Below are 25980 nucleotides of genomic sequence, written 5' to 3' on the forward strand. Positions count from 1 at the left end.
ACAGAGGACCACAGCTGGGATCTAAGTAGGGAATGTAATAGCTTGTCATTAAATCTCTAAAAGTAAGAACACAGTCAGACTGGTTGTATGCTTGTTAAGGTTATTCAGTTTGAAAAAAAAAAACACTAGTCATCTAGTTCAACCAATAAAAAAAAAAAATAAATAAAAACACACACACACACACACACACACAACCTTCATACAAACTATCCTATACCCACAGATGATCCAGAGGAAGGCAAAAGAAAAAAATTACAATAAAGCATTATCCAATTTACTCCAGTGGGGGAACGGGGGGATTCCTATCTGATCCCCCATTAGGCAATTGGATATTTCCTGGATCAACTACCTCTGGTGTTATTACCTCTAAATATTAGTATCCAGTTACATTTTATAACAATCTACTGAGTTGGCCAGAACCAATTCTTGAGGGAGTCTATTGTGGAGGTTAAATCTCCAGATATGAAGAGTACCCCCTTTGTCCTCCCTAATGACCTGAAAGTGAATAACTCTACATCAAGTTTACTATGTTGACCACTTATGTATTTACACATGTTGATCATATCCCCCCTAACTAACTCTTCTCAAGGCAGAATAAATTCTGTTCAGCTAATCTTTCCTCATAGATGAGCTCCTTCATGCCTCCTATCAGTTTGATTACCCTTCTCTGCATTTTCTCTAGTTCTCCAATATCCTTCTCAGTGCTCAGCTGTTGGTTAATTGCCAACACTCATCGTTCCACAGTGCCTCACCTGGTGATCATTTTCTGCTCATCAGCCAGTCCCTTCTGGCTATTTAAACTGCCTGGTTCAGTTCTCCCATCCCTTTCGCCTTGGTCAACATATCTGTAGATTCTCTACTGTGTTACTTTTAAAGACTTGCCTGGCTGACGTCACTTCTGGTTCCTGATCCTGTCTGCTGCCTCCGAGCACGCTAATTTCTGGCTTCCCGATTTACTGGCTTGCACTGACTACCCGCTTTGATTACCGAACCCTGGCTATGTTTTGACTACGTTTAATATTTGTACCATTTTTTATCACTATATTAAAAGGTGTGATTTTTACTGCATTTTCTGTCTCCGTCTGATTCATGGTTCCGGACAATATTCTAGATGAGGTCTTACCAATGATTTCACTCTCTGGGGTCTATACCACTTTCCAAACAAGAAAGTATTTTGCTCACTTTAAAATGTGAAACTTGGCACTGAGTGCTATTAATAAGTCTGTGATCTACCAGAACACCATTATCAAGTCTGTGATCTACCAGAACAAACAGATCCTTCTCAACCATTGACACCCCAGCTGTTTTTCTCCTAGAATGTATGATGCATGCATGTTTTTAGCCCCAACTGAATAACTACATTTATCAATATTAAACCTCATTTGCCACATAGTTGCCCAACTAATTAGTGCATTGAGGCCAGCTTGTAAGTAGGTGATAACCTCTAAAGATTATAATTACACTGTATAACTTGGTGTTATAAGCAAATGAATATGGTACTTTTAATCCCAGATCCTAAATCATTTATAAATATAAAAGTAAGGGTTCCATCACCGAACCTTGGGATACATCACTAATAACCTTAGACCATTTCAGAGTATGAATCATTAACCACTACTCTCTAAATACTGTCTTTTAGACATTTTTCTATCTATTTACAAACTGATTTTTCCAAGCCTGTAGACTTTACCTTACATATAAGTGGTGTGTGGGGAACTGTGTCAAACTCTTTTGCAAAATCCAAGTATACTATATTCACAGCTACCTGGGGCTCCTAGTGGATGACAGGCTCAGCAATGGCATGCAACGCCAAGCTGCTGCAAGCAAAGCCAACAGAATTATTTTTTTGCTTAGAATAAAGATCACGATTCTCACAGTGTAACATTTTCTTTCACATTATACAAAAAAAAAAAAAAAAAAAAAAAAAAAAAAAAAAAAAAAAAAAGGGCTAACTTTACGGTTTAGTTCTTTTTTAAATTAAAGTGTATTTTTTAAAAAAAAATTGTGTTTGAAAAGCTGCTGCGCAAATACAGTGTGACATAAAATATTGCAACAACCACCATTTTATTATTATTTATTATTATTTATTATTAATTATTATTATTAAATATCATGTTTGGGTCCTCCAAGTAATTTTCTAGCAGAAAATAATGAATTTTACTTGTAAGCAACAAATGTCAGAAAAGGTTTGGTCTTTAAATGGTTAAACTTCCCTCATCTACAGCTGGAGATACTGTGCATTTTCGCCTCCTTCCTGCCCAAGCCATTTTTCAGCTTTCAGCGCTGTCGCAATTTGAATGACAATTTCGCGGTCATACAACACTCGACCCAAATGAAATTGTTATCATTTTTTCCCCACAAATAGAGCTTTCTTTTAGTGGTATTTGATCACCTCTGCGGTTTTTATTTTTTGCGCTATAAACAAAAGAAGAGTGACAAGTTTTAAAAAAAACACAATAATTTTTACCTTTTGCGATAATAAATATCCAATTTTTTTTTCTTTAAAACAAATTTTTTCTCAGTTTAGGCCGATATGTATTCTTGTACATATTTTTGGTAAAAAAAAAAATCGCAATAAGCGTATATAGATTGGTTTGCGCAAAAGTTATAGTGTCTACAAAATAGGGGATAGTTTTATAACATTTTTATTTTTTAAAAGTTTTTTACTAGTAATGGCGGCGATCTGCGATTTTTATTGTGACTGCGATATTGCGGTGGACACATCGGACACTTTTGACACATATTTGGGACCATTCACATTTATACAGCGATCCGTGCTATAAAAATGCATTGATTACTGTATAAATGTGACAGGCAGTGAAGGGGTTAACACTGGGTGGTGATGGAGGGGTTAACTGTGTTGCTAGGGGAGTGATTCTAACTGTAGGGGGCGGGGACTCACTAGGGGAGGAGACCGATCGGTGTTCCCCTGTACTGGGAACACACCATCGGTCTCCTCTCCTCTGACAGGACCGTGGATCTGTGTGTTTACACACACAGATCCACGGTCCTGCTGTGTTACCGGTAATCGCGGGTGCCCGGCGGACATCGCGGCCGCTGGGCACGCGCACCGGGTGCTTAGTGACACGGCGCGCGCGATCGCCGGCGGCGGCGCGCGCGCGCCCCCTGGTGGCCTAAGAAAGCGAGGACGTCATATGATGTCCGCCCGCAACGAGAGCTGCGCCGCCTAGCCGTCAATTGACGGCCAGCGGTTGGCAGGCGGTTAAAAAGGCTCGTGGCCATTCACAGAAATTGGAAGAGAAGCAGTTTAACCTTAAACTGCGTAGAAGATTCTTTACTGTCAGCGCGGTAAGGATGTTGAATTCTCTTCCACAAGCAGTGGTAACAGCAGGGAGCATGGATAGTTTTAAAAATCTATTAGATGGGCACCTTAACGATCCCAACATACAGATATGTACGATTTACTAATGACATAAATACACACACACCCACACAGGTTGAACTGGATGGACTGGTGTCTTTTTGCAGCCTTACCAACTATGTAATATGTAACAAACAAGGTTTTGCTTACCTCCTCAAAAAAATAAATCAGATTTGTTTGACAACTTCTGTCTTTCATGAATCCATGCTGGCTATTGCTTAACTTTTTATTTTCTAGCAAAAGCTCTTCTATGTGGTCTTTTATAAAACTCTCAAGTAGCTTCCCAACTATAGAAATTAAAATAACTGCTCTGTAGTTACTTGGTAAAGACTCTGATCCATTGTGGTGGTGGTATGGTTGTAAAGCTAAGACCCCTTTCACACTGGCGCACCTTTCAGGTGTTTTAGCGCTAAAAATAGTGCCTGTAAAGCACCTCTCAAGCCACCCCAGTGTGAAAGCCAGAGTGCTTTCACATTGGGGAGGTGCACTTGAAGGATGGGAAAAAAGTCCTGCAAGCAGCATCTTCGGGGTGGTGCGGGAGCGGTGTATACACCTCTCCCAAAACGCCATTCCCATTGACATGAATGGGCAGCGCTGCTGAAGAGCCTGCAAAACGCTTCTGCAGCGCTGCAACATGGGCGCTTTTAACCCTTTCTTCGGCCGCTAGCTGGGGTTAAAAGCGGCCCGCTACTGGCCGAAAATCGCATTCTGTGCATTATGGTAAAAAACCTTTACCGGCCAAGCTCCCTCTCTGCCCTCACTAAAAACTTACCTGAGCCCGATCTCATTCCAGCGCTGTGCCTGAGAGCAGCAGGGCTGCTCTTTAACTCCTCTCTGGACTTGAAAGTCATTGACTCCGGCTGCTGCCAATCAAGTCCAATGACGAGGGAGCAGGGGGCAGGGCCAAGCCGTACTGTGAGTATCAATGTATCAATAGACATACACAATGCGGCTTGGGTTAGAACCTGCACGAATAGGGGCGTTATGCAAAGGCAGGAGGAGCACTTTCGGGAGACCTCAGAAGAAGGATCAGGGCTGCTCTGTGCAAAACCATTGCACAAAGCAGGTAAGCATAACTTGTTTGTTATAAAAAAGAAAAAAAAATAGATCCTTTACAATCACTTTAAATATAGGCACCACATTGGCCTTACGCCAATCCAGTGGTACCATGCAAGTCAATAAAGAGTCTCTAAAAATTATAAACAATTACATATAATGGAGCTCAATTTTTTGAGGACCCTTAGGTGTAAACCATCTGGTCCAGGTGCTTTATTCAATTGTATCCTAAATATTTCTGGACCGTATCAGTTTTGAGATATTGTGGATCATCTTGGGCTATGTCAATACCATCCCCATTAAGAACTTGAGCTCCCCCATGTTCCTTTATATACACAGTGCTGAAAAAGGTATTTAACCACCTCAATACCGCTGTACGTACTGTATATATATGGCCTCGTATTAAGGTGGCTATATCGCGATCATGGTTAAGGCTATAACCATTCATTTCAATGGACAGGGCGTTTTGAGAGCTGCGTATACACCGCTCCCAAACAGCCCCAAAGATGCTGCTTGCAGGACTTTTTTTCCCGTCCCGCAAGCGCGCCACCCCAGTGTGAAAGCACTCTGACTTTCACACTGGGGAGGCATGAGAGGTGCTTTTCAGGCGCTTTACAGGCGCTATTTTTAGTGCTAAAACGCCTGAAAAGCGCCTCAGTGTGAAAGGGGTCTTAAATGACAGTGTTGCTTCACTTTTAGATTTTTTTAAATGCTCTTCTCTTACTATTAATAGCTATTTTAACTTTGGACATGAGCCACATGTTTTATTTTTAGCCTTTTTGTCCATGGGAATATATTTTGGCAGTGTTCGCATACAACCAATCTGAAGCATTCCTATTTCTGTTCTGCGTTCTATAATGCCAATATTTCCTCCCAGTCTAAACCTTGGAGAGCCGCCCTCGGCCTTAGAAAATTTGCTAGCATGTGCTTGTTGTTTACAGCTTACATTAAATTAAATCATGTTATGGTCACTGCTACCCAGATGCTCCTTTACATGAGCATTAGTAATAAGCTCTACATGGTTTGAGATTACCAGGTCCAGCAGAGCATAATTTCTACTTCGGGTCACTATGAACTGTACCATAAAATTGTCTTGTAATAGGTGTTTAAATTTCCAATCTGCTAATATTCCAGCAGTGCCATTACTCTGATCAATTTTAGGGTAGTCAAAAATCATCTAATATTATCACTATCCCAGACCTTGTAGCCCTTTCTGTCTGTGCAAGGAGCCGAGTCTGCACCTCATCATTAAAGCAGAGCTGTGGGATTTTCAAAAAATCCCCCATTAGTTACACCCCCCCCCCACACACACACACACACACACACACACACACACAAACACCAAACAGTTATTACATTTGTGAAATTTTTTACCGTTTAAGAGAGGCTTGCACATGTAAATGTGAACTAGCCCACTTCAACATAAATCACACCCCTCATTCTGCAGCCAGCAAGTCATACATAACACACAAAAACAGAAAAAAACCTGCGCTAAAGAGCAAAAAAACTGAGTGGGGCTGCAGCTGCAACAAATTACCTCAAATATCGGTGAAGTGTAAACAACTTATATACAAAAAAATGTGCGCTTGCATAAAATATTATGTACCACTCATTTTAAATTTAGTTTACAGATAAGGATTCATAAAAACACTGTAACCCACTATGTATATATATGTGACAAAACAGTGCAGAGTGATTATACAAATATTGCATACTAAATATATATCCGTGAAGGAAAATGAAAAAAAGGGGTGTGGAAAAATCAATCAAAATATAGAAAAAATAAACAAAAATAGGATATGAATTTACATAAAAAATCCAAATCCCACAAAAAGCACATTCATCAGTTCATAGGAATCAAAGTCCCCAAAAAAACGCATAAACAGTTCCTTTGGTGCATCCCATATGAGTGAAGAGGGAAAGTAGGAGGATTAGAGGAAGCTTCCAAACCACCAGTGGCTCCAAAGAGTTGTTAGAGATGTACCCTTACCAGACAGGTCGGACCTCCTGTGTAGCAAGGTCATACAGGCCTGCAGATATAGCCCTTTGCGGGGACAGATGGATGCCGGTGTCTGGGTCCATTCGTATGCGCCTCACACAACAGGAGATGACTCCAGTGCTTCAGCCTTGGGAGGGAGACTCATTCCTCACAGGATCCAAAAATGGAAAACGAGAAGGGGGAGGGAAAAAAAACACCAATAGTGTAGTAATTTCACAGAGTTTATTGCCTTAATAGACCAATGGTCATATACAAATTCAAGAATAAAAACGTTTAAAAAAATCCGGCATAAATAAAAGCTGAACGCCCGTGCAAATTACATGGGGTACGTGATGGCAAGCACTGCGTAGCCACGCCCTACATGCTTCATCATACGTGACGTCTTCAATGGGGTACGTGATGGCAAGCACTGCGTAGCCACGCCCTACATGTTTCGTCATACGTGACGTCTTCAACGGGGCATGGGCGACGCAATGAACCATCACCTTTTATAAACAACAAACGCAACCAAGCCTCGTTTTCACAATGACCAATCTCACAACTGGGCATGTGGAGGGATACCAAGCCTCAATATGGCAACCGTTGTATACCGCATACAGGGGCGGATCGTGAATGTAACCAGGAAGTACTCTAATGTATAACAACAAGAGTTAGATTAAAATTAAGGACAATTATATAAGGCCCAAAAGGGCATTTAAACCTCATGGGCTCAATGTTGACATTGAAATTAATGCGTTTATCGATAATGCATGATTAAAATTTTTATAAATTTTTCTCATTTTTTTGATCCTCTGGGTAATGACTGTAAAGGGGGATATCTGGGCTAGATATGGCTGTCCGTCTTAAATACAGATATATCATATCTTAACTTGCCCCCTAAATCTATTATCCTGTCGTCTCTGTAAGTATCTATTAATGTTAATGCTCAGAAGTTTTTTACATTATGGTAATTTTTTGCTGTAGCAGCACAGCGTAGTATTATAGAGCTGATTATTTCTATGATATATATTGCAGCCTTCTTTATAGTACGGGGATGTGCAGTAAAAATCAAGTAAGGGTTCGTTTGATATAAAGTGATTATATGGTAACAGTATACACTACCTTTTGGGCCTTATATAATTGTCCTTAATTTTAATCTAACTCTTGTTGTTATACATTAGAGTACTTCCTGGTTACATTCACGATCCGCCCCTGTATGCGGTATACAATGGTTGCCATATTGAGGCTTGGTATCCCTCTGCGCATGCCCAGTTGTGAGATTGGTCATTGTGAAAACGAGGCTTGGTTGCGTTTGTTGTTTATAAAAAGGTGATGGTTCATTGCGTCGCCCGTGCCCCGTTGAAGACGTCACGTATGACGAAACATGTAGGGCGTGGCTACGCAGCGTTTGCCATCACGTACCCCATGTAATTTGCACGGGCGTTCAGCTTTTATTTATGCCGGCTTTTTTTTTTTACGTTTTTACTCTTGAATTTGTATATGACCATTGGTCTATTAAGGCAATAAACTCCGTGAACTTACTACACTATTGGAGTTTTTTTTCCCTCCACCTTCTCATTTTCCATTTTTGGATCCTGTGAGGAGTGAGTCTCCCTCCTAACGCTGAAGCACTGGAGTCATCTCCCGTTGTGTGCGGCGCATAGGAGTGGACCCAGACACCGGCATCCATCTGTCCCCGCAGAGGGCTATATCTGCAGGCCTGTATGACCTTGCTACACAGGAGGTCCGACGTGTCCAGTAAGGGTACATCTCTAACAACTCTTTGGAGCCACTGGTGGTTTGGAAGCTTCCTCTAATCCTCCTACTTTCCCTCTTCACTCATATGGGATGCACCAAAGGAACTGTTTATGCGTTTTTTTGGGGATTTTGATTCCTATGAACTGATGAATGTGCTCTTTGTGGCATTTGGATTTTTTATGTAAATTCATATCCTATTTTTGTTTATTTTTTCTATATTTTGATTGAACTTTCCACACCCCTTTTTTTCATTTTCCTTCACGGATATATATTGAGTATGCAATATTTGTATAATCACTCTGCACTATTTTGTCATATATATATATATATATATATATATATATATATATTGTGGGTTACAGTGTTTTTATGAATCCTTATCTGTAAACTAAATTTAAAATTAATGGTACATAACATTTTATAAACCAGGGCAGCTTATCAGTGTCCACCAGTGCCGCATGTCAGGGACCACCAGTGCGGAATGTCAGGGACCACCATCTCAGGGACTACCAGTGCCGAATGTCAGGGACCACCAGTGCCGCTTGTCAGGGACCGCCAGTGCCGCTTGTCAGGGACCGCCAGTGCCGCTTGTCAGGGACCGCCAGTGCCGCTTGTCAGGGACCGCCAGTGCCGCTTGTCAGGGACCACCAGTGCCGCTTGTCAGGGACCACCAGTGCCGCTTGTCAGGGACCACCAGTGCCGCTTGTCAGGGACCACCAGTGCCGCTTGTCAGGGATCACCAGTGCAGCTTGTCAGGGACCACCAGTGCCGCTTGTCAGGGACCACCAGTGCCGCTTGTCAGGGACCACCAGTGCCGCTTGTCAGGGACCACCAGTGCCGCTTGTCAGGGACCACCAGTGCCGCTTGTCAGGGACCACCAAGTCAGGGACCACCAGTGCCGCTTGTCAGGGACCACCATGTCTAGGACCACCAGTGCTGAATGTCAGGGAGCACCAGTGACGCTTGTCAGGGACCACCATGTCAGGGACCACCAGTGCCGCTTGTCAGGGACCACCAGTCAGGGAACACCAAGTCAGGGACCACCAGTGCTGCTTGTCAGGGACCACCATGTCAGGGACCACCAGTGCCAAATGTCAGGGACCACCATGTCAGGGACCACCAGTACCGCTTGTCAGGGACCACCATGTCAGGGACCACCAGTGTAAAGCCTGGATCATTATCAGAAATCACTTGTATGACACAGCGGGGATCTCCCCCGGTGTCAGGTATTGTATGTGAGAACACTGATCGCTGATGCCCCGCCACATCAGCGATCGGTGTTCTCATATACAATACCTGACATAGTGGGAGATCCCCGCTGTGTCATACAAGAAATTATTGATGATAATCTCTGCTCTGAATGGAGATAGCAGGAGGGCGGCGGGGATGGAGTGGAGGGGCGGTGACTGTCAGGAGCAGAGGAGGAGGAGAGAGGAGAAGGAGGACACCGCCTCCATGGGCGGCACAGACCGGGGGCTTTGAGACCCCTCCGCCACTACATGTCTGCTTCCTCCCTGCTCGCTTTCAGAGGACTACAACGGGGCATGTTAGACCGCTGGTTGAGCTTAGGAGAGGGATAGAAGCCAGCGGTCTTACAAAAAAGAAAGTCAGCAGGCAATAACGTTTTTTCAGCAAGTTCAGCAGCCTATTACAGAGGAACTACAGAGCTCAGAAGAACATGGATGGCAAGGTTGGTGAAGGTAGGAGATCAGCAACAAGGACATGGAAAACATTTTTTGGCCGGACTTCTGCTTTAACACTGGGTGGCCTGTAACAAACTCCGATATTTAACTTTGAGGCACACACACCATATTCAGCTCAACTCATAGGGTTTCAGCATTATCACATCCTCCATTAACCAGGTCCTCTTTTACACTCACTTTAAGATCACTTCTCACAAGGAGACAGACACCAGCACCTTTTGGTTTTACTGTCTCACTGAAAGAGTATAGCCAGTAATATTAATAGCCCAATCACGTGAAGAATGAAGCCAAAATTCAGCAATTCCAATTTAATCATAGTTTTCTTCCTGCACCAAAGCTTCCAACTGCCAAATTTTGCTTGGCAGACATTTGGCATTGGTGAACACTTTAATTCACTTCACTTCCTACTGCGGGTGACGCTGTCATTGTTTTAAAATAATGTGGACGTGTGGGGCTCCGCCTGCCCGGCCATGTCACTTATTCACAGTGCTCTGTAAATAGGAAAATACAAGTACTGATAGCCTTTGTGGCTGTTGGCCTGCACTTTCAAACACAGGACTGGCCCTCCTTTCTGTGAGCCTCATACCTCTTCCCCTAGCTACATTAATCCATCTTCCCACCTGAACATCCTTGTCTTAGCTCCACACTACCTGCCTAGTTTGCATGTTCTCCCTGTGTCTGCGTGGATTTGCTCCAGCTACTCTGGTTTCCTCCTACACTCCAAAGACATGCTGGTAGGTTAATTGGCTCCTATCTAAATTGGCCCTATTATGTATATGTATAAATGTTAGTTAGGGACCTTAGATTGTAAGCTCCATGAGAGCAGGGAGTGATGTAAATATACAATACATATGCAAAGAACTGCGTAAATTGACAGTGCTATACAAGTACCTGTAATAATAAATTTGCTTCTCCAGATGTCTAATGTGAGTATTAATCCTAGAGCTATTGCTCTATTAATGTATACATGTGGCACACTGTGAGCTGAGCCAAACTTTCAACCTTGCTACACTCAGTATCCCAGTTACAACATCCACTTGCCGACTGCCCCATAGCAGATTTACTGCTACAGGGCGTCCACGCTGTGCAAAATCACGTATTTAAGTGATTCTGCACTTCCGGGTAGGGGGGGCGGGCGGGCGCTGCTGGCGGATTGTCACAGCAGAAGCTGATCAGCGGTTGCTGGCCAATGGATGTCTGCCGGCACCCACCGATCGTCGAGCAGAAACACAGGATGAAGCTCTGCATATGGAAGCAAGGCAGAGCTCTGTCCTGACAGATGGGAAGTGATAGATTTTCTATTACTTCCCTTAGTAAAAGCACCACACATAGGGTACATAAACACTGGGTAGGCACACGTTTAATCCTTTGATCACCCTAGCTGTTTAACCCCTTTCCAGCCATTGTCATTAGTAAAGTGACAGTGCATATTTTTAGCACTGATCACTGTATTAGTGTCACTTGTTTCCACAAAGTGTCACAATGTCACTGATTGCCGTTATTACTAGTATACAAATGAATAAATAAAAATTCCAGTATACAGTATATCCCATAGTTTGTAGAGACTATAACTTTTGCCCCAGAGGAATGACTAATACCAGGTGAAGTGGGAATATCTTTGCACTCTAAAAGACCGTAGGCCTAGAACAGCAGGGCAATCATCTAAATGTGTAGAACGTACTGCTTCATTCAGGTTAGAGACAACCCCTATAAATCTAAGTCATCTGCCTCAAAAAGCCTCCCTAGAGGTAGACTGTGAGGACTCAATCTAAATCAGAGAAGGCTATAGAGGCCTCATTCACATTTAGAGATTGAAGCCCAGAAGGGTCAGCTCCATACTCTGCCAAGGATGTGGTTGATGCATGCTTAGGGCCTCTGCAAGACAAACATTTTCCAGAATGTAGCTTAAAGGTGTTGGTTCCTTTTGGGGATACAAAGTAAAGGCCCTTATGACAAGTAAGGAATTGTGGGCTAAGGTCAACCATTGAAGAGGACTGTCCTCTGTGCATCCTAAAGATGACAAGTTGTATTGCGCTCAAAGTGAGACAATACCTTGCATACTTACAAACCCAAGCACTCACTTGGTGCTGACAAGGGTTGCAGAATGTGACCATGTCACTGTAGATTAGCATTTAAAAATGACCAGAGACCGGGTGATCCAGGTGGCGCTTTAGAAGCAGGAGAAGCAGTGGGATGGTGTTTCCTCTAGGCTGAATAGTGTAAGAAAGTGCAAGGAGCACAACACCCCACCTCACTAATTATGTAAGTGCTTAAAATCCTCAGCCTTACCCTTTTTCAAGAAGTGCGCCAACTGTACCTCATTGAAGTAATTCTTGGTGCTTTATAGGGGTGCGCATCTTCACTGGTCTCACGATTCGATTACGATTATCTGGTCAACGATTCGATTCCGCGATGCATCACGATTACTGACGAGCTCCCACTTCCGCTTGGGCCGCCTAGGCGGCCCTTCCACCCTGCAATCTTCTGGGACACATCACAGTTCCCAAAAGATTGCCCGGCTATGCAGGATAGCGCAGTGAGACATGCGCACCCGGCTGTGAAGCTGCAAGCTGTCACAGCCGGATGCCCACAGTAGTATTGCCAGCACCGTGGACAGGTGGGGGAGAGAATGGAGGGTTTGGGTGGCCACGTCGCTGGATTGTGGGACAGGTGAGTGTCTTTTTATTAAAAGCCAGAAGATACACTTTTTTGTAGCTGCTGACTTTTAATAAACAAAAAATTGACTGGAACTCCGCTTTGAATTAAAAATAACCTCACTCCCTTAAAAAGTGCACTAATCCGGTGCACTACAGGGTACAGGCATTCACACAGTGCTACTGGGAGGTCAGGAGGAACTACAATCCACAGCTGACAAACAGCCCTGTGAAGTTCCCTGTACTGTCTCTGTGCTGACCAGTGGCAGCTGGGGCGCAAACAAACTGAAAAATACTGAATCTCCCCCAGCAAATGCAGCCTCACTGTGCCCATCAAACGCAGCCACTGTGCCCGTCAAACGCAGCCACTGTGCCCGTCAAACGCAGCCACTGTGCCCGTCAAACGCAGCCACTGTGCCCGTCAAACGCAGCCACTGTGCCCTTCAAACGCAGCCACCTGTGCCCATCAAATGCAGCCATTTCTGCCCGACTGCCCGTCAAACGCAGCCACTTGTGCCCATCAAACGCAGCTCCTGTGCCCGTCAAACACAGCCACCTGTGCCCATTAAATGCAGCCATCACTTCACTAAACCCCCCCACAATGCACGGGCCACCACTGGTGCTGACAGTTCCTTGGCATTCCTGTTTGCACCCTCCAGCACACTAGGAGTTAACAGTGGAATGTTCAAAGGGAAGCCCAGGGACCTGTCAGCACGGAGCGTGAGGTGTAAGTAGAGTACAAACACATCTGTACTCTACTTACTGTTGTTAAAATTACTTTCTTTTAATAAATGCGGTGTTACAATGAATGATGTGCCCCGCTGTATGTGCTTTTTAAAAAAATATGTCACTTCATACCGAATTTCACAGTAGTACAATACATCCTGCTCATGTGACTCCTGGCCCGTCCCGCCCCTCTCCGCTCTCCTCACTCGTCTCCTGAGTCCTGACGTCAGCGGGGAATTCTCAGCCCCGCCCACTTCTCTTCTTATATGATAGCTATAGTCAGCGGGCGGGGCTGAGAATTCCCCGCTGACGTCAGGACTCAGGAGACGTGAGAGGAGAGCGGCGAGAGGCGGGACTGGCCGGGAGTCACATAAGCGGGATGTATTGTACTACTGTGAAAGTCGGTATAAAGTGACATATTTTTTTTAAAAAGCAAATACAGCGGGGCACAGCATTCATTGTAACACGGCATTTATTAAAAGAAAGTAATTTTAAAAATACGCTCCGGGCGCTTTCCCGGGAGGGGCGGGGCAAGTCGGGATGATGTCACCCGCAATCAATTTTCCGGTCCTTATGCATCGATGCCGCTCGGGTACACTCGAATTGCGATGCATCGATGCAACAAATAATTTCAGCACCCCTAGTGCTTTAGCCCAAATGATCTTACTCATAAAGTGAGTCCTCAGACACAGAGTTACACCAGGGTACCACTGCTCTGGACCTGGATAGTGCTCTACAGCTAACAGTACACAAAGGTATAGAATAACAACAATGCAGAGCAGAGTGTCCAAAAGGTAACATTCCAGACTATCCCCACAATCATCCAGTCCAATGGGCTACGGAAATGGCCACCAAATCTGTTGCTGAGGATACACCCATCTAAAAAGCTGAAAGACTGAAGTCACCAAAGAAAAAAATATCTACCGTGTATCAAGCATCTTGATTGAAGTCAACAGAAAATAAGAAAAAGTAAAAAAAAAAAAAAAAAAAATTGTGGGATTAACTGAAACTATGTAATAATAAAGCTAGCAAAATTATAGTTACACTTCATCCGTGGTGCTGAGGAAAAAAGTGCCAAACACCTAGGACACTAGCAAAGATTGACTTCTATCAAACAGGATTGTTGGAATATTTTTTTCAATCAGTGGCTGCAGCCGCTGATCAGTGTATTCTGACAGTGGAGAGTTTCGCTGTCAGAATACAATGTCTCAGCGGGGAAAATTCCTCTGTCCATCGTGATTAACCATAACCAATATTTCTGAAACATTCTGAGGGTCCATCCATAGCCCTTACACAGAGACAATACAGTCATGGCCAAAAATATTGGCACCCCTGCATTTCTGTCAGATAATGCACCACTTCACCCAGAAATATGTTGCGATTAAAAAAAGTTTAGGTATTCTCATGTGTATTTCTTTTGTTTGTATTGGTATGACACAAAAAATTAGATTAACAAAAAGTTATATCTGACACATTGTACGCAAAACTCCAAAAATTGACTGGACAAAATTATTGGCACCTTCTCAAAATTGTAAGAAATAACTGCATTCCAAGTATGTGATGCTCCTGTAATTTGTGATCAAAATCTCCTGCATCAATTAACAGGTGCTGACAATATACAAATCAAACTGGCTACTAATTAAAATGGTTAAAAAAAAAATGACTCATCGCTCTGTTGCTTTGCTCTGTGTGCCGCAAACATTTTGGAAATGCATGGACAATCTCAAGATTACAAGTCCATCTCCAGAGATCTTAATGTTCCTGTGTCCACTGTGCGCAACATTATCAAGAAGCTTACAGCCCATGGCACTGTAGCTAATCTCCCTGGTTGGGTTGTGGACGAAAGAGAAAAATTGATCAAAGAGTTTGCCAAATCTTATCTGAGGAAGCCAAAATCCTTCTGGGAGAATTTGCTGTGGACAGACGAAACAAAATTACAGCTTTTTAGTACAGCCCATCATTCTACTGTTTTTAGAAAAAGAAGTGACATATTTAAAGAAAAGCATACAGTCCCTACAGTCAAACATGGAGGTTCACTGATGTTTTGGGGTTGCTTTGCTGCTTCAGGCACTGGATGTCTTGACCGTGTGTATGGCATTATGAAATCTGGAGACTACCAAAGAATTCTGGGGTGCAATGTAGGGCCCAGTGTCAGAAAGTTGGGTCACTGTCAGAGGTTATGGGTTTTACAGCAGGACCCAAAGCACACGTAAAAAAGCACCCAGAAATAGTCTAGGACAAAGCACTAGAGCAGGGGTCTCAAACTGATGGCCCTCCAGCTGTTGCGAAACTACAAGTCCCATCATGCCTCTGCCTGTGGGAGTCATGCTTGTAACTGTCAGCCTTGCAATGCCTCATGGGACTTGAAGTTTTGCAACAGCTGGAGGGCCACCAGTTTGAGACCCCTGCACTAGAGAATACTGAACTGGCCAGCAACGAGTCCAGATCTAAATCCCATTGAGCACCTGTGGAGAAATCTCAAAACAGCAGTTGGGAAAAGAAACCCTTCCAATCTGAGAGACCTGGAGCAGTTGGCGAAAGAGTGGTCCAAAATTCCAGCAGAGAGGTGTAAGAAACTCATTGATGGTTACAGGAAGCGATTAAATTCAGTTACATTTTGCAAGGGGTGTGCTACCAAATATTTAATTGTGCATGCCAATAATTTTGTTCAGTCCATTTTTGAAGTTTTGCGTGCAATGTGTCAGATTTGGCTTTTTGTTTCTCCACTTTTTTGTGTCATACCAATACAAACAAATGAAATAAACACCTGAAAGCCTAAACAATTGTAATTGCAACACTTTTCTGGGCAAAGTGGTGCATTACCTGACAGAAATGCAGGGGTGCCAATATTTTTGGTCATGACTGTATATCCATTAAAAGTTGGCAAAAAAAAGGCGCACAAAACACTTTGCTACTAAAGATTTTCAGTAGTGATGGGATTTCCAGTTTAAAGAAAAGAATAGGATATAATCCAGGTAAATGGTGATACACTGGCAGTAAGCAAGTCTTTGAAGACACTACTCATAAAATTCTAAAATAAATACATCATAATAATAATATTAATACTAATAAAAAAATTGCAAGGACATTGCTTAAGCCAAAAAGCAGAACATTATACCTCTTGAAGTGCATGAAACTTGTTCTCCATCTCAGCAAAAGCCCTGTTTTTTTCTGTCAGCTGTTTCTGGAGCTTGATAATTACAACATTCTCTTTGATTGTTGCCCTGTGATAAAAAGTGCATGTTTAAAAGCTGATTGATAAGGCACATAAAAAGTAGACAATAACAGGTTCAAACGCAATCATCTTGATTTACTAAAGCAATTGTGCATGTTTTTTTTTTTTTTTTTAAAGGTAAATTTTATTTGGTTTTGTGGTACAAGACAAACATACGAACATAAATACACATATTTCGAGCAAACATTGCTCATTGCAGTACAGAGTGTAAGACAATGGTATACATTTGGCATACATGTTTTCATATTGTTCAGCTGTATATGTCTATTTAATTTTATTAATAAACTTGGTATCATTGACTGGAATTTCTTTGTTATCTTTATATGGCAGGTGTGATAGTGTTTTCAGAGTTAGTCCACAGACCCCATATTTTGTGAAATTTTTTTGGGCATCCTCTGGCTTCGTATGTTAATTTGTATAATGGTATGGCTTGATTAACCATGGTCAGCCAGAATGCTATCGTAGGTGGGGATTGTGATTTCCAGTGAATGGTAATAGATTTTTTGGCATAAAATAACATAATTCTCAAGAAAGTTTGCTTGTTTTTGGATATACTCTCATCATCCACATATCCTAGTAGGCATCTCAGGGGATTGCAGATATTAGGCAATTGAGTCAAGGAACTGACAAAAGCAGTGACCCCTGACCAGAACCGCCTGATCTCGGTGCACTCCCACATCAAGTGGAAAAAGGTGGCCTCCATAATGCTACATCTGGAGCACATTGCCGATGGTAGTTTTTTAAGTTTAAATAATAAGGATGGCGTGAAGTATGCTCTATATAATAGTTTGGTCTGTATGACCCTGTCCCTGGAAGAGATGACAGAGGGGACCTGGAGGGGAAGTATGTCCTGCCAGATATCCTCCGTCAGCTCAGGGATATCAGCTTTCCATTTAGTGAGCGTGTTACTAAGTCTGCGCGTTGTAGTGTGGAGTAGAGTTTTATAATATGTGGAGATTAATTTATCATGGGAGGGATCTATTAATAATTGCTCTAGCGGAGATAATCGAACAGTCATATTACGCAACCCAAACTGGGTGGTTGCTGTGTGGCGTATTTGCAAATAAAGAAAATAGGCTGTGCGTGGCAGTTGGTAGTCCTGGCGAAATTCCTCAAATGACCGAAACGTATTGTTTGAGAATAAATGCATTATGGTTTTTACCCCTTTTTTCGACCAGTATTCTCCATCTGTCCTACGGGCGAATTCCTGTAGATTTGGGTTCCCCCATAATGGAGTGTTTGGGGAGTAGATACGATGTTCAGTGTCTGGCAGCATTTTAGTTAGTTTAAAAATTCGTAAAGTCATTTCAAGGATTTTAGTGCTTTCCCTCCCTCTGAGAGATAGACGGTGGACCAGATACTGTAGGGATTCGTAAGAGGTGAGTATGGCTGCTTCTAGGGACGTAGCCGCATTGTTGGCTTCAGGGAAGAACCACCAATGGGCATGAACCAGTTGTGCGGCTATGTAGTATGTCTGAAGACATGGTAGTGCCAAACCTCCCTCCGACACCGGCAGTTGAAGAGTATTTTTTGCAATTCTCACCATTCCTCCCTTCCATATGAAGGTGATAAGAATAGAATCAATCTCTTTAAATTTAGTTTTGGTGATATATACTGGTGAATTGCATAGGATGTATAGGAAACGTGGAAGGAATATCATTTTAAAGATATTTATCCTACCTAATATCGTTAGGGGAAGATTGGTCCATGTCTTCAGTGTGGTCTTCATTCTGCTAATAAGTGGGTCTAGATTATATTTACTATAAGAGGATAGAGGATGTTGAATCATGACCCCCAAATATCTGAAAGAGTCGACAATTTGTAGCGGGCAAGAGGAAGGGGGTGTAAACACCGCATCCGGATCTATTTTAAACATAAGGGATTTGTCCCAATTAACTTGAAACCCTGAGAAAAGGCCGAACTGTCGAATAATTTCCAGCAGGGTTGGGAGTGACGACTGAGGGTCCGCCAGGTATATTAACATGTCGTCAGCGTATAAAGATACTTTCTCTTCTAGGCCCCCAATCGTCAGTCCCTTTATTTCCCTACTGGATCTTATCAGTGCTGCCAGAGGTTCTATCGCAATTGCAAATAGCAACGGTGACAGGGGGCAACCCTGCCTAGTACCCCTTGTAATCAAAAATGGATCGGTTACTGATGCATTTATCCGCAGCCTAGCAGTAGGCTGTGAATATAATAGTTGAACCCATTTGATAAAGGTATTTCCAAACCCAAATTTCGCCAGGACTTCCATTAAGTAAGGCCATTCGACCGAGTCAAATGCCTTATGTGCATCTAAGGCCAGCACCGCTCTAGTCCCTACAACATCATGGGTGGCCTGCAGGTTTGTGAACAGTCTCCGTAAATTTATGGATGTTGATCGTCCTGGAATGAATCCAGTCTGATCTGCCCCAATAATGGTGGTGATAACTGAGTTCAGTCTCCGGGCGAGCACTTTGGCTAAAATCTTGACGTCTGAGTTAATTAATGATATTGGCCTATATGACTCACACAATAGGTGGTCTTTATGAGGCTTGGGGATGAGGACAATCAACGCCTCTGACATTGAGGGCGGTAACTGTCCTGTTTTTATAGCAGAATTATAAACTCTCAGTAAATGGGGTATCAAAAGTTCCTTAAATTGCATATACCATTCTATGGGGAAGCCATCCAGTCCCGGCGTTTTGTTTCTGGCAAAGGACTGTATGGCTTCTCCGATCTCCTCCTCTGTCAAAGGATCATCAAGGAGTGAGGCCTGTTTTTCTTGGAGCCTTGGTAACGAGATGTCAGCCAAGTAATCGTCTAGTTCTACAATAGTATAATGAGCTTTGGTAGCATATAATGAAGAGTAAAATTTCACAAAAGCATCGACTATTTCCCCACTCTGTTCCACCACTGTACCTATTGCATTCTTAATTCTTGGAATACTGCATGGTTGATAATCAGGCCTAGATAAATACGCTAATAATCGACTATTTTTGTCTCCAAACTCAAAGATTCGCTGATTTTGATACAGTAGTTTCTTCTGAGTACGCTCTAGAAGGACTAAGTCCAGGTCTCTGGATCTATGTTTCCAATTATTATGTGTTGCTGGGGAAGGGGTGGTAGAATAAGCAGCCTCGGCTGCCCTAAGATCCCTCTCTGCGTCCCTTAATTTGGACTGGGATGCCTTACGGGCCTGCCCGATTGCCGCCGCAAAAATGCCTCGCGTGGTGGCCTTAAAGGCATCCCAGGTCAACGGGACAGAGACACTTTGACGGTTGCGTAACCAATATGCTTTCATTTCCACCGTGCCCTGATCCACCACCACCTGATCCGCTAGCCAAAGAGGGCTCAGTCGCCACAAGCGGTATGAGGTGGGAGGGCCCAAGGCAAGGTCCATCATTAAAGGGGAGTGATCAGACACCGCCCTTGGGAGATATCTGACTTCAGTCACCCTATTCAATAGCTCAGATGAAACCAAACATAGGTCTATTCGGGACAGAGTACCATGCGTTTCGGACTGACATGAGTACTCCCTCCCGTCTGCGTGCTTCCACCTCCAGGTCTCCACCAGATCAAATTGGGTTAGAAAAGAGCACAGTGGTGTGGGGGGCGATGTAGAGCACTTGAACCTGTCTATGGAATTGTCAAGTACTGTGTTGAAGTCCCCTGCTATCAACAGAGGGCCTTCTGCTATCGCCAAGAGGGAACTCATCACCCGTTCAAAGAATAATTTAGTGAAGGGTGGTGGGACATATAGGCTTGTGACCGTATAAGGCTTACCCCATAATTCAAGTACCACAATAACAAAACATCCGTTAGGGTCAGTTTTAACATGCTTTATGGTGATAGGGGCAGATTTTGCTATAAGGATAGATGTGCCTCTGGCATACGTAGAATAAGTAGAATGTATTGCATAGGCAATTTTAGCTCTCTTTAGAGCCATTACTCTTGATCCCTGAAGGTGGGTTTCCTGGAGGAGGATCACGTGTGGATTGTGTCTTGCCAAATAATCAAACATCAGTGACCTTTTGACCTTGGAGTTAAGCCCCCTAACATTCCATGAAACTATACGGAGCTTAGACATGTGTATAAACAAGTCATACCTATTCGAGTCCATTTCTCATTGTCCGCCAGAACCCCGCCCCGGGTGAGGTCCAGCGAGCCCTGAGAAATAGACCAGAACACAATTATCTCTAATATGTTACTCAACGATTTATGGATCTCAGTCCCAGTCTGCAGAGCCTGTATAGCCAAAGAATCACTTTTAAAGTATGCATATACCACTGAACACCAGCTTTGTTTGTAGATAACCATAACGTTGTAGCAAAACCCCTCAAAGTATTCCCCAACAAGTTTTCCCCCCTCCCTAGCCCTCCCGGCTCTCATCCCCCAACATATGAGAGCTTTATACCCGTAACCAAACCTATTTGGCAAGAGGGCCATGGCTCAGACCCCTAGCCGACTATTCTCAGGAGACGTGGAAAGGTCCACAGCTCTGGGTCTCCATCCGTGTTTGTCCGCACAAAGCAAAGAATGTGTGGTGTCTCTTGGCCTGAAAAATCATGGTGGTAAAAAAATTAATAATAATACTAAGAATAATAGAAAAAGGAAAAATAACATTCAGGGAGGATGGTAGGTTGTTGAGTGGCATCCGAGGGTAGCATGGGAGATGTCTTCTTCTTCAGAGATATGCAGGATTTATAGTCCCGTCTCGACTGCTTGTAGATGTAGATGTATTTTCTACTTCTTAGGATGCAGGAGAGGAAGTCCCATAACAGCTGCAATGGGGTGTAGTGAAGGCCTCCAGGTGGGTTTCTTGTATAGTGAGACACTACCGGGGGGGAGATCCCCTATCCTGGTTCCTGCGATTCGGATGTGCTAAGGTGTCCATCCATTGTGATGCCTCTCTGGGATCCGTAAAGAAATAGGCCTTGCCCTGGTAGATGATGCGCAAACGTGCAGGATATAACATGCCATATGGAAGATGAAGCTCACGTAGCCTGCGTTTAATTGCCAGAAAAGTGGCTCTCTGCTTCTGCGTGGCTACAGAAAAATCTGGGAAAATGGTGATGTTATTGCCATTGAAGGATACTTTGCCCCTCTCTCTAGCTACTCTGAGAATAGCCTCTCTGTCACGGAAGTGCAGCAGCTTTATAATCATGGCACGTGGTGGGGACCCAGGTGGCAGAGGGCGCATGGGGATTCTGTGTGCCCTTTCTATGGCAAACATCGGTGAAAAGGTGTTTGCCCCAAACTCATTCAGCAGCCATCTTTCCATGAATGTTTCTGGTGTTTTGCCCTCAGCACCCTCTGGGAACCCCAGAAAGCGCAAATTGTTCCTTCTGAGGCGGTCTTCCATATCAGTGAGCTTATCTGTAGTGTATTCATGGGCCTGCCGCAACTCCCTCACAGAGCCCTGTAAGGGACGTGTCTCATCTTCCATATCACTAATGCGTTGTTCAGCATTAATCACTCTATGGCGAATATTGTGGACATCTTGTTTCAAAAAGGATAGTTCTGTTTTGATGGTGTCCATTTGTGTGGTGAGGAATGCATGGCTGTGCTGGATGGCTGCCATAATCTGGGACAGTGATGGCTCTGCAGGGCCTGCATCCCCTCTGTCTGTTCTGGGGGATTGAGGATCATGTCCCTCCGCAGGGGAGAATAGTAGGGGGTCTTCTGGGCTTAAGGTAGGGGGGGATCTTTGTGACTCACCCTTCCCCATGAGCTGCTTCCAGGGTGTGGATGTTAAGGCTGCCTGCCGCTGTTTGTCTCCCTCATGCCGAGCGGCGCCATTTTGCTGCGGCCTGCATGGCGGTACCGACGGCCCGGTTCCTGGGGCCTCCTCCATCGGTGGGCCGTATTTGACCATCCCCGGATGGTCTCAGTGCTCTCCGGGTGCTGTGGGGGTATATAGGACCCTCGGATGTCGGCCTCTATCTCAGGATTTGAGCAGGATATGTGCGGTGTGGACGGAGCTCAGGCTGTGCACGTCCTCACATCCCAGGTGCTGGCCACGCCCCCGCAATTGTGCATGTTAACTTTGCAACGTAATCCCTGTCTTTGCAAGGGAAAGGGAGAAATAGATTGTACTTACTGTAAAATCGTTTACGATGGGAAAAAGAATGTGGAGTGCGCGCAACTCTCCATTTAGCCATTTAGTGAATGATATCAGCGATTAGTTCCTCGGCCTTAACTATTTTCATGGTAGGATGGCAGTAGCAGGAGTTTTAAAATGGTGTCAAGCAGTAACAACTGGGAGATAGCTCCCAGAGCTTCAGCTCACCGACCTTACTCAGTAAGTGAGCTTTCAGAGACAGGATCACACACCATAGGCTTTGACATGGCCCTGGATTTTGAATGTGCTCTGCAGCCAAGTATCTTGATTAAAGAAAAAAAAATAAAATGATAATATAAGAATAAAAATGCTAACAAATTTCTAGTTAGATTTTTTTTTCAGCAGAGCTGAGGGAAAGGCACCCAACTTCCTAGAACACTACAAAAAACAAAACAAAACTGGGGCATTATGGTTAAAGGAATGGATATATGGGGGGCTGGCCTTCAATGTCAGCATTCAGTGTCCAAACCACCTGTAGGAAAAGTTATATAGCAGATTAGGAATTATGAAACAAATTCCTGTGTTGCTCAGTGGACCATAAAAAAACTAGATTCTTGCTGTTACATGATTGGCTGATTGAAGTCAACAAAGCTTCACCAAGCCAAGTAAAAATTCACTTTGCAAAATGAACATTCTCTTCTGCTTTAGTAAATCAGGGCCATTAACTATGCATACGTGGGAAATTACATGCATATTTCATCAATGTTCTGAGGTTCAATTTGCTAAAGTAATGTTTATTATAATTTTTTATTTTAGAGCTCGCCAGATTGTGTTTGGAGGGACCCATTAATACATTGTTTACTGCTTGGGTATACTAATGACAGATTGAGGATATACACATGTACAAAGAAAGCAATGATAATGAAATAGGCAAAGACAAATATGTTGACTCATGATATTAAACACGGCAATGTGTGAATGGAGCAGACCATTAAGCCCTCATGCACACAGGCTATTAAAAAAACGTTATGAAAACGCCAGTATCTTTGCAGTGATTTTTTTTAACTTTTTTCAGCGTTTTTCAGCGTTTTTGCAATAGCGTTTTTGAGCGTTTTTTTTTTTTTTTCAATGGATCAAAAACGCTAAAAAACGTTGGTGAATGACGTTTTTGAGCGTTTTTCAGCGTTAGAGCATTTTTACAGCTGAAAAACGTCTCTCAGAACCCACTGGTCCTGGGTTTTTTTTACAGCTTAAAAACGCCTATGCCACTTGCAGCTCAAAAACGCCTAGGTGGGCATGAAGCCATAGACTCACATAGACAGGCCTTTTTAAGCTGCAAAAAAAGCTCAAAAAAGCAGCTGTAAAAACGTCCGTGTGCATGAGGACTAAAGCTGAAAAAGAATCAACTACTGTATCTTTGAAACGGCATCAAAGTATGGTTGCTGAGAGTTCCTACCCCTTGTAACTCAACTCTTTTCTTTACCGACTACACTTCATTGTATCTAGAAATTTATCTAGATGTATGTATCTAGAAACTAGAAAGTACAGAGTTCACTATTTTAATCATTATTAATGGGTGTGGCATGTGAAACTCTGCCCATGGTTAATATTTTTTGTTAGAATTGTGAATAGTGTATCTTGTGTATAGGCTGACAGTTATAAAAACCCAGAGGGGTATATTCATAAAGCAGTGGATGCAACATTTACCAAACATTCAATGCAGGTGGATCCTCCTAGTGTTCATCTTAAGTTAATGTGATAATTCACTTGTAGTGAATGTCTGATAAATGTCACAATCACGGCTCCTTCTGCTAAGACAGACTTATAGTTCTGCAATAAGCAAAGCTTTATGCTCTCTTCTGAATGAAAAGCTCTATCTACAGTATAACTCAGCAGAGTGTGTATCAAATCTCTTCAATGGGATCAATACTTTAAAGTGGTAATAAAGTCAGTTATTACAAAACTCACTGACAGGCAGGGTATTTATAACAGAAGAGAGCCTAGAGATCTCTTCTGTCATAAATCTCCCCCCTGCCTGTCAGCGAGTACAGTCCGCTCTGTGTGCTGCTGTGATGTGGCTCCCGTGCGCAGGCACCAAAGTGACGTAGCCCAGGTACAGCCAATTAATCGTCCGAAAATCGCAAACCCAGAAGAAAGACCAGGCGAAGATATAAGCTGTCGGTGACAAGGGAGAGCAGTGAGAGTGCAGAACTGGAGGGCTGCGTTTGTAGGCAGTCTGTCATAATGCAATAGTATGCAGTGCATATTAGTACATTTTGGCTTAAAACTGCCAGTGAACCATTTTTTAACAAACCAGTATAGACTTAACTACTGCTTAAAGGGTCCATACACACTGGCTTAAAAAGACAATCACTAGGATGCTAGCGGATTTGTAAGCATGATACTGACTCGATTGCACTGAAGTTGTCTCCTTAGCATTTTCTGTGAATAGTCAACTTTAACAATTAAAATTGTTGCTTACCTCTCATTAATGGACTGCTCATACGCTTTGCTCTAATCCAGTTTTACTGTTATATGTTTCTGTCCTAACCTTAAATTTAGGGAGAATTCTTTGTGCAATGTGTATTGATATCTTTTAACACCACTGTAACAATGTAATGCTTCTACCTTTTCCACTATTGAAAAATTAAATGAATTTCAGTAAAAAAAGTAAAAGAAAAAAAAAAAAAAAACACTGCTTCTGGAGGAGTTTTGCATTTTGCCCGTAGAAGCAGCTAATGTTATCATATATTAAGCTCGGTGTTTAAAGGCAAAAAAAAATCTCCTTCTGTCTTACACTTTTCTGAACACTAAACACTCATAAACACTAAAGAAATCAAAGAACCTTCTGTTTTGATGATTGTTCAGGCATCCACGGCTACAGCTACCTCAAGAACACCTCCTCCCTCCTCCTCCCCCCTCCAAATTCCAGGATCATATGGCTCTCCACCCCAAAGGACCTTTAGGCCCCTTTCACACTGGGGCGGTAGGGGGCGACGGCGGTAAAACAGCGCCATTTTTAGCGCTGTTTTACCGCAGTATTCGGCCGCTAGCGGTGCGGTTTTAACCCCCCGCTGGCGGCCGAAAAAGGGTTAAAACCACTCGTATAGCGCGGCTATAGCCGCGGTATTGCCGCGGTATAGCCGCGCTGTCCCATTGATTTCAATGGGCAGGAGCGGTGAATGCACCGCACCTTCACCGCTCCAAAGATGCGGCTGGCAGGAGATTTTTTCTTCTCCTGCCAGCGCACCGCTTCAGTGTGAAAGCCCTCGGGCTTTCACACTGAACAAACAGCGGAGGCTGTTTTGGGGCGGTTTGCAGACGGTATTTTTAGCGCAATAACGCCTGCAAACCGCCCCAGTGTGAAAGGGGCCTAACAGACTGCAGCCGCTTCTATATACCCACTGGAGACAGGCACATCTGACAGCCAAATACCACGGAAAAG

General features: G+C 43.4%; 1 protein-coding gene across 6 annotated transcripts in view; it reads right to left on the bottom strand.

Annotated features, from left to right (window-relative positions):
* Window positions 1-25980, bottom strand: part of RPGRIP1L (RPGRIP1 like) — a 460569-nt gene that overhangs the window by 361744 nt on the left and 72845 nt on the right. For all 6 annotated transcript variants that reach the window (XR_012236568.1, XM_073605011.1, XM_073605007.1 and 3 more), the window contains exon 7: window positions 16376-16481. Coding sequence is in view for 5 of the 6 variants with exons in the window: in XM_073605011.1 (XP_073461112.1) it covers window positions 16376-16481 (106 nt within the window). In the remaining variant the exon portion in view is untranslated. The remainder of the gene's footprint in view (window positions 1-16375; window positions 16482-25980) is intronic.

Source organism: Aquarana catesbeiana, linkage group LG11 (genome assembly GCF_042186555.1).
Source record: "Aquarana catesbeiana isolate 2022-GZ linkage group LG11, ASM4218655v1, whole genome shotgun sequence".
Classification (NCBI taxonomy): Eukaryota; Metazoa; Chordata; class Amphibia; order Anura; family Ranidae; genus Aquarana; species Aquarana catesbeiana.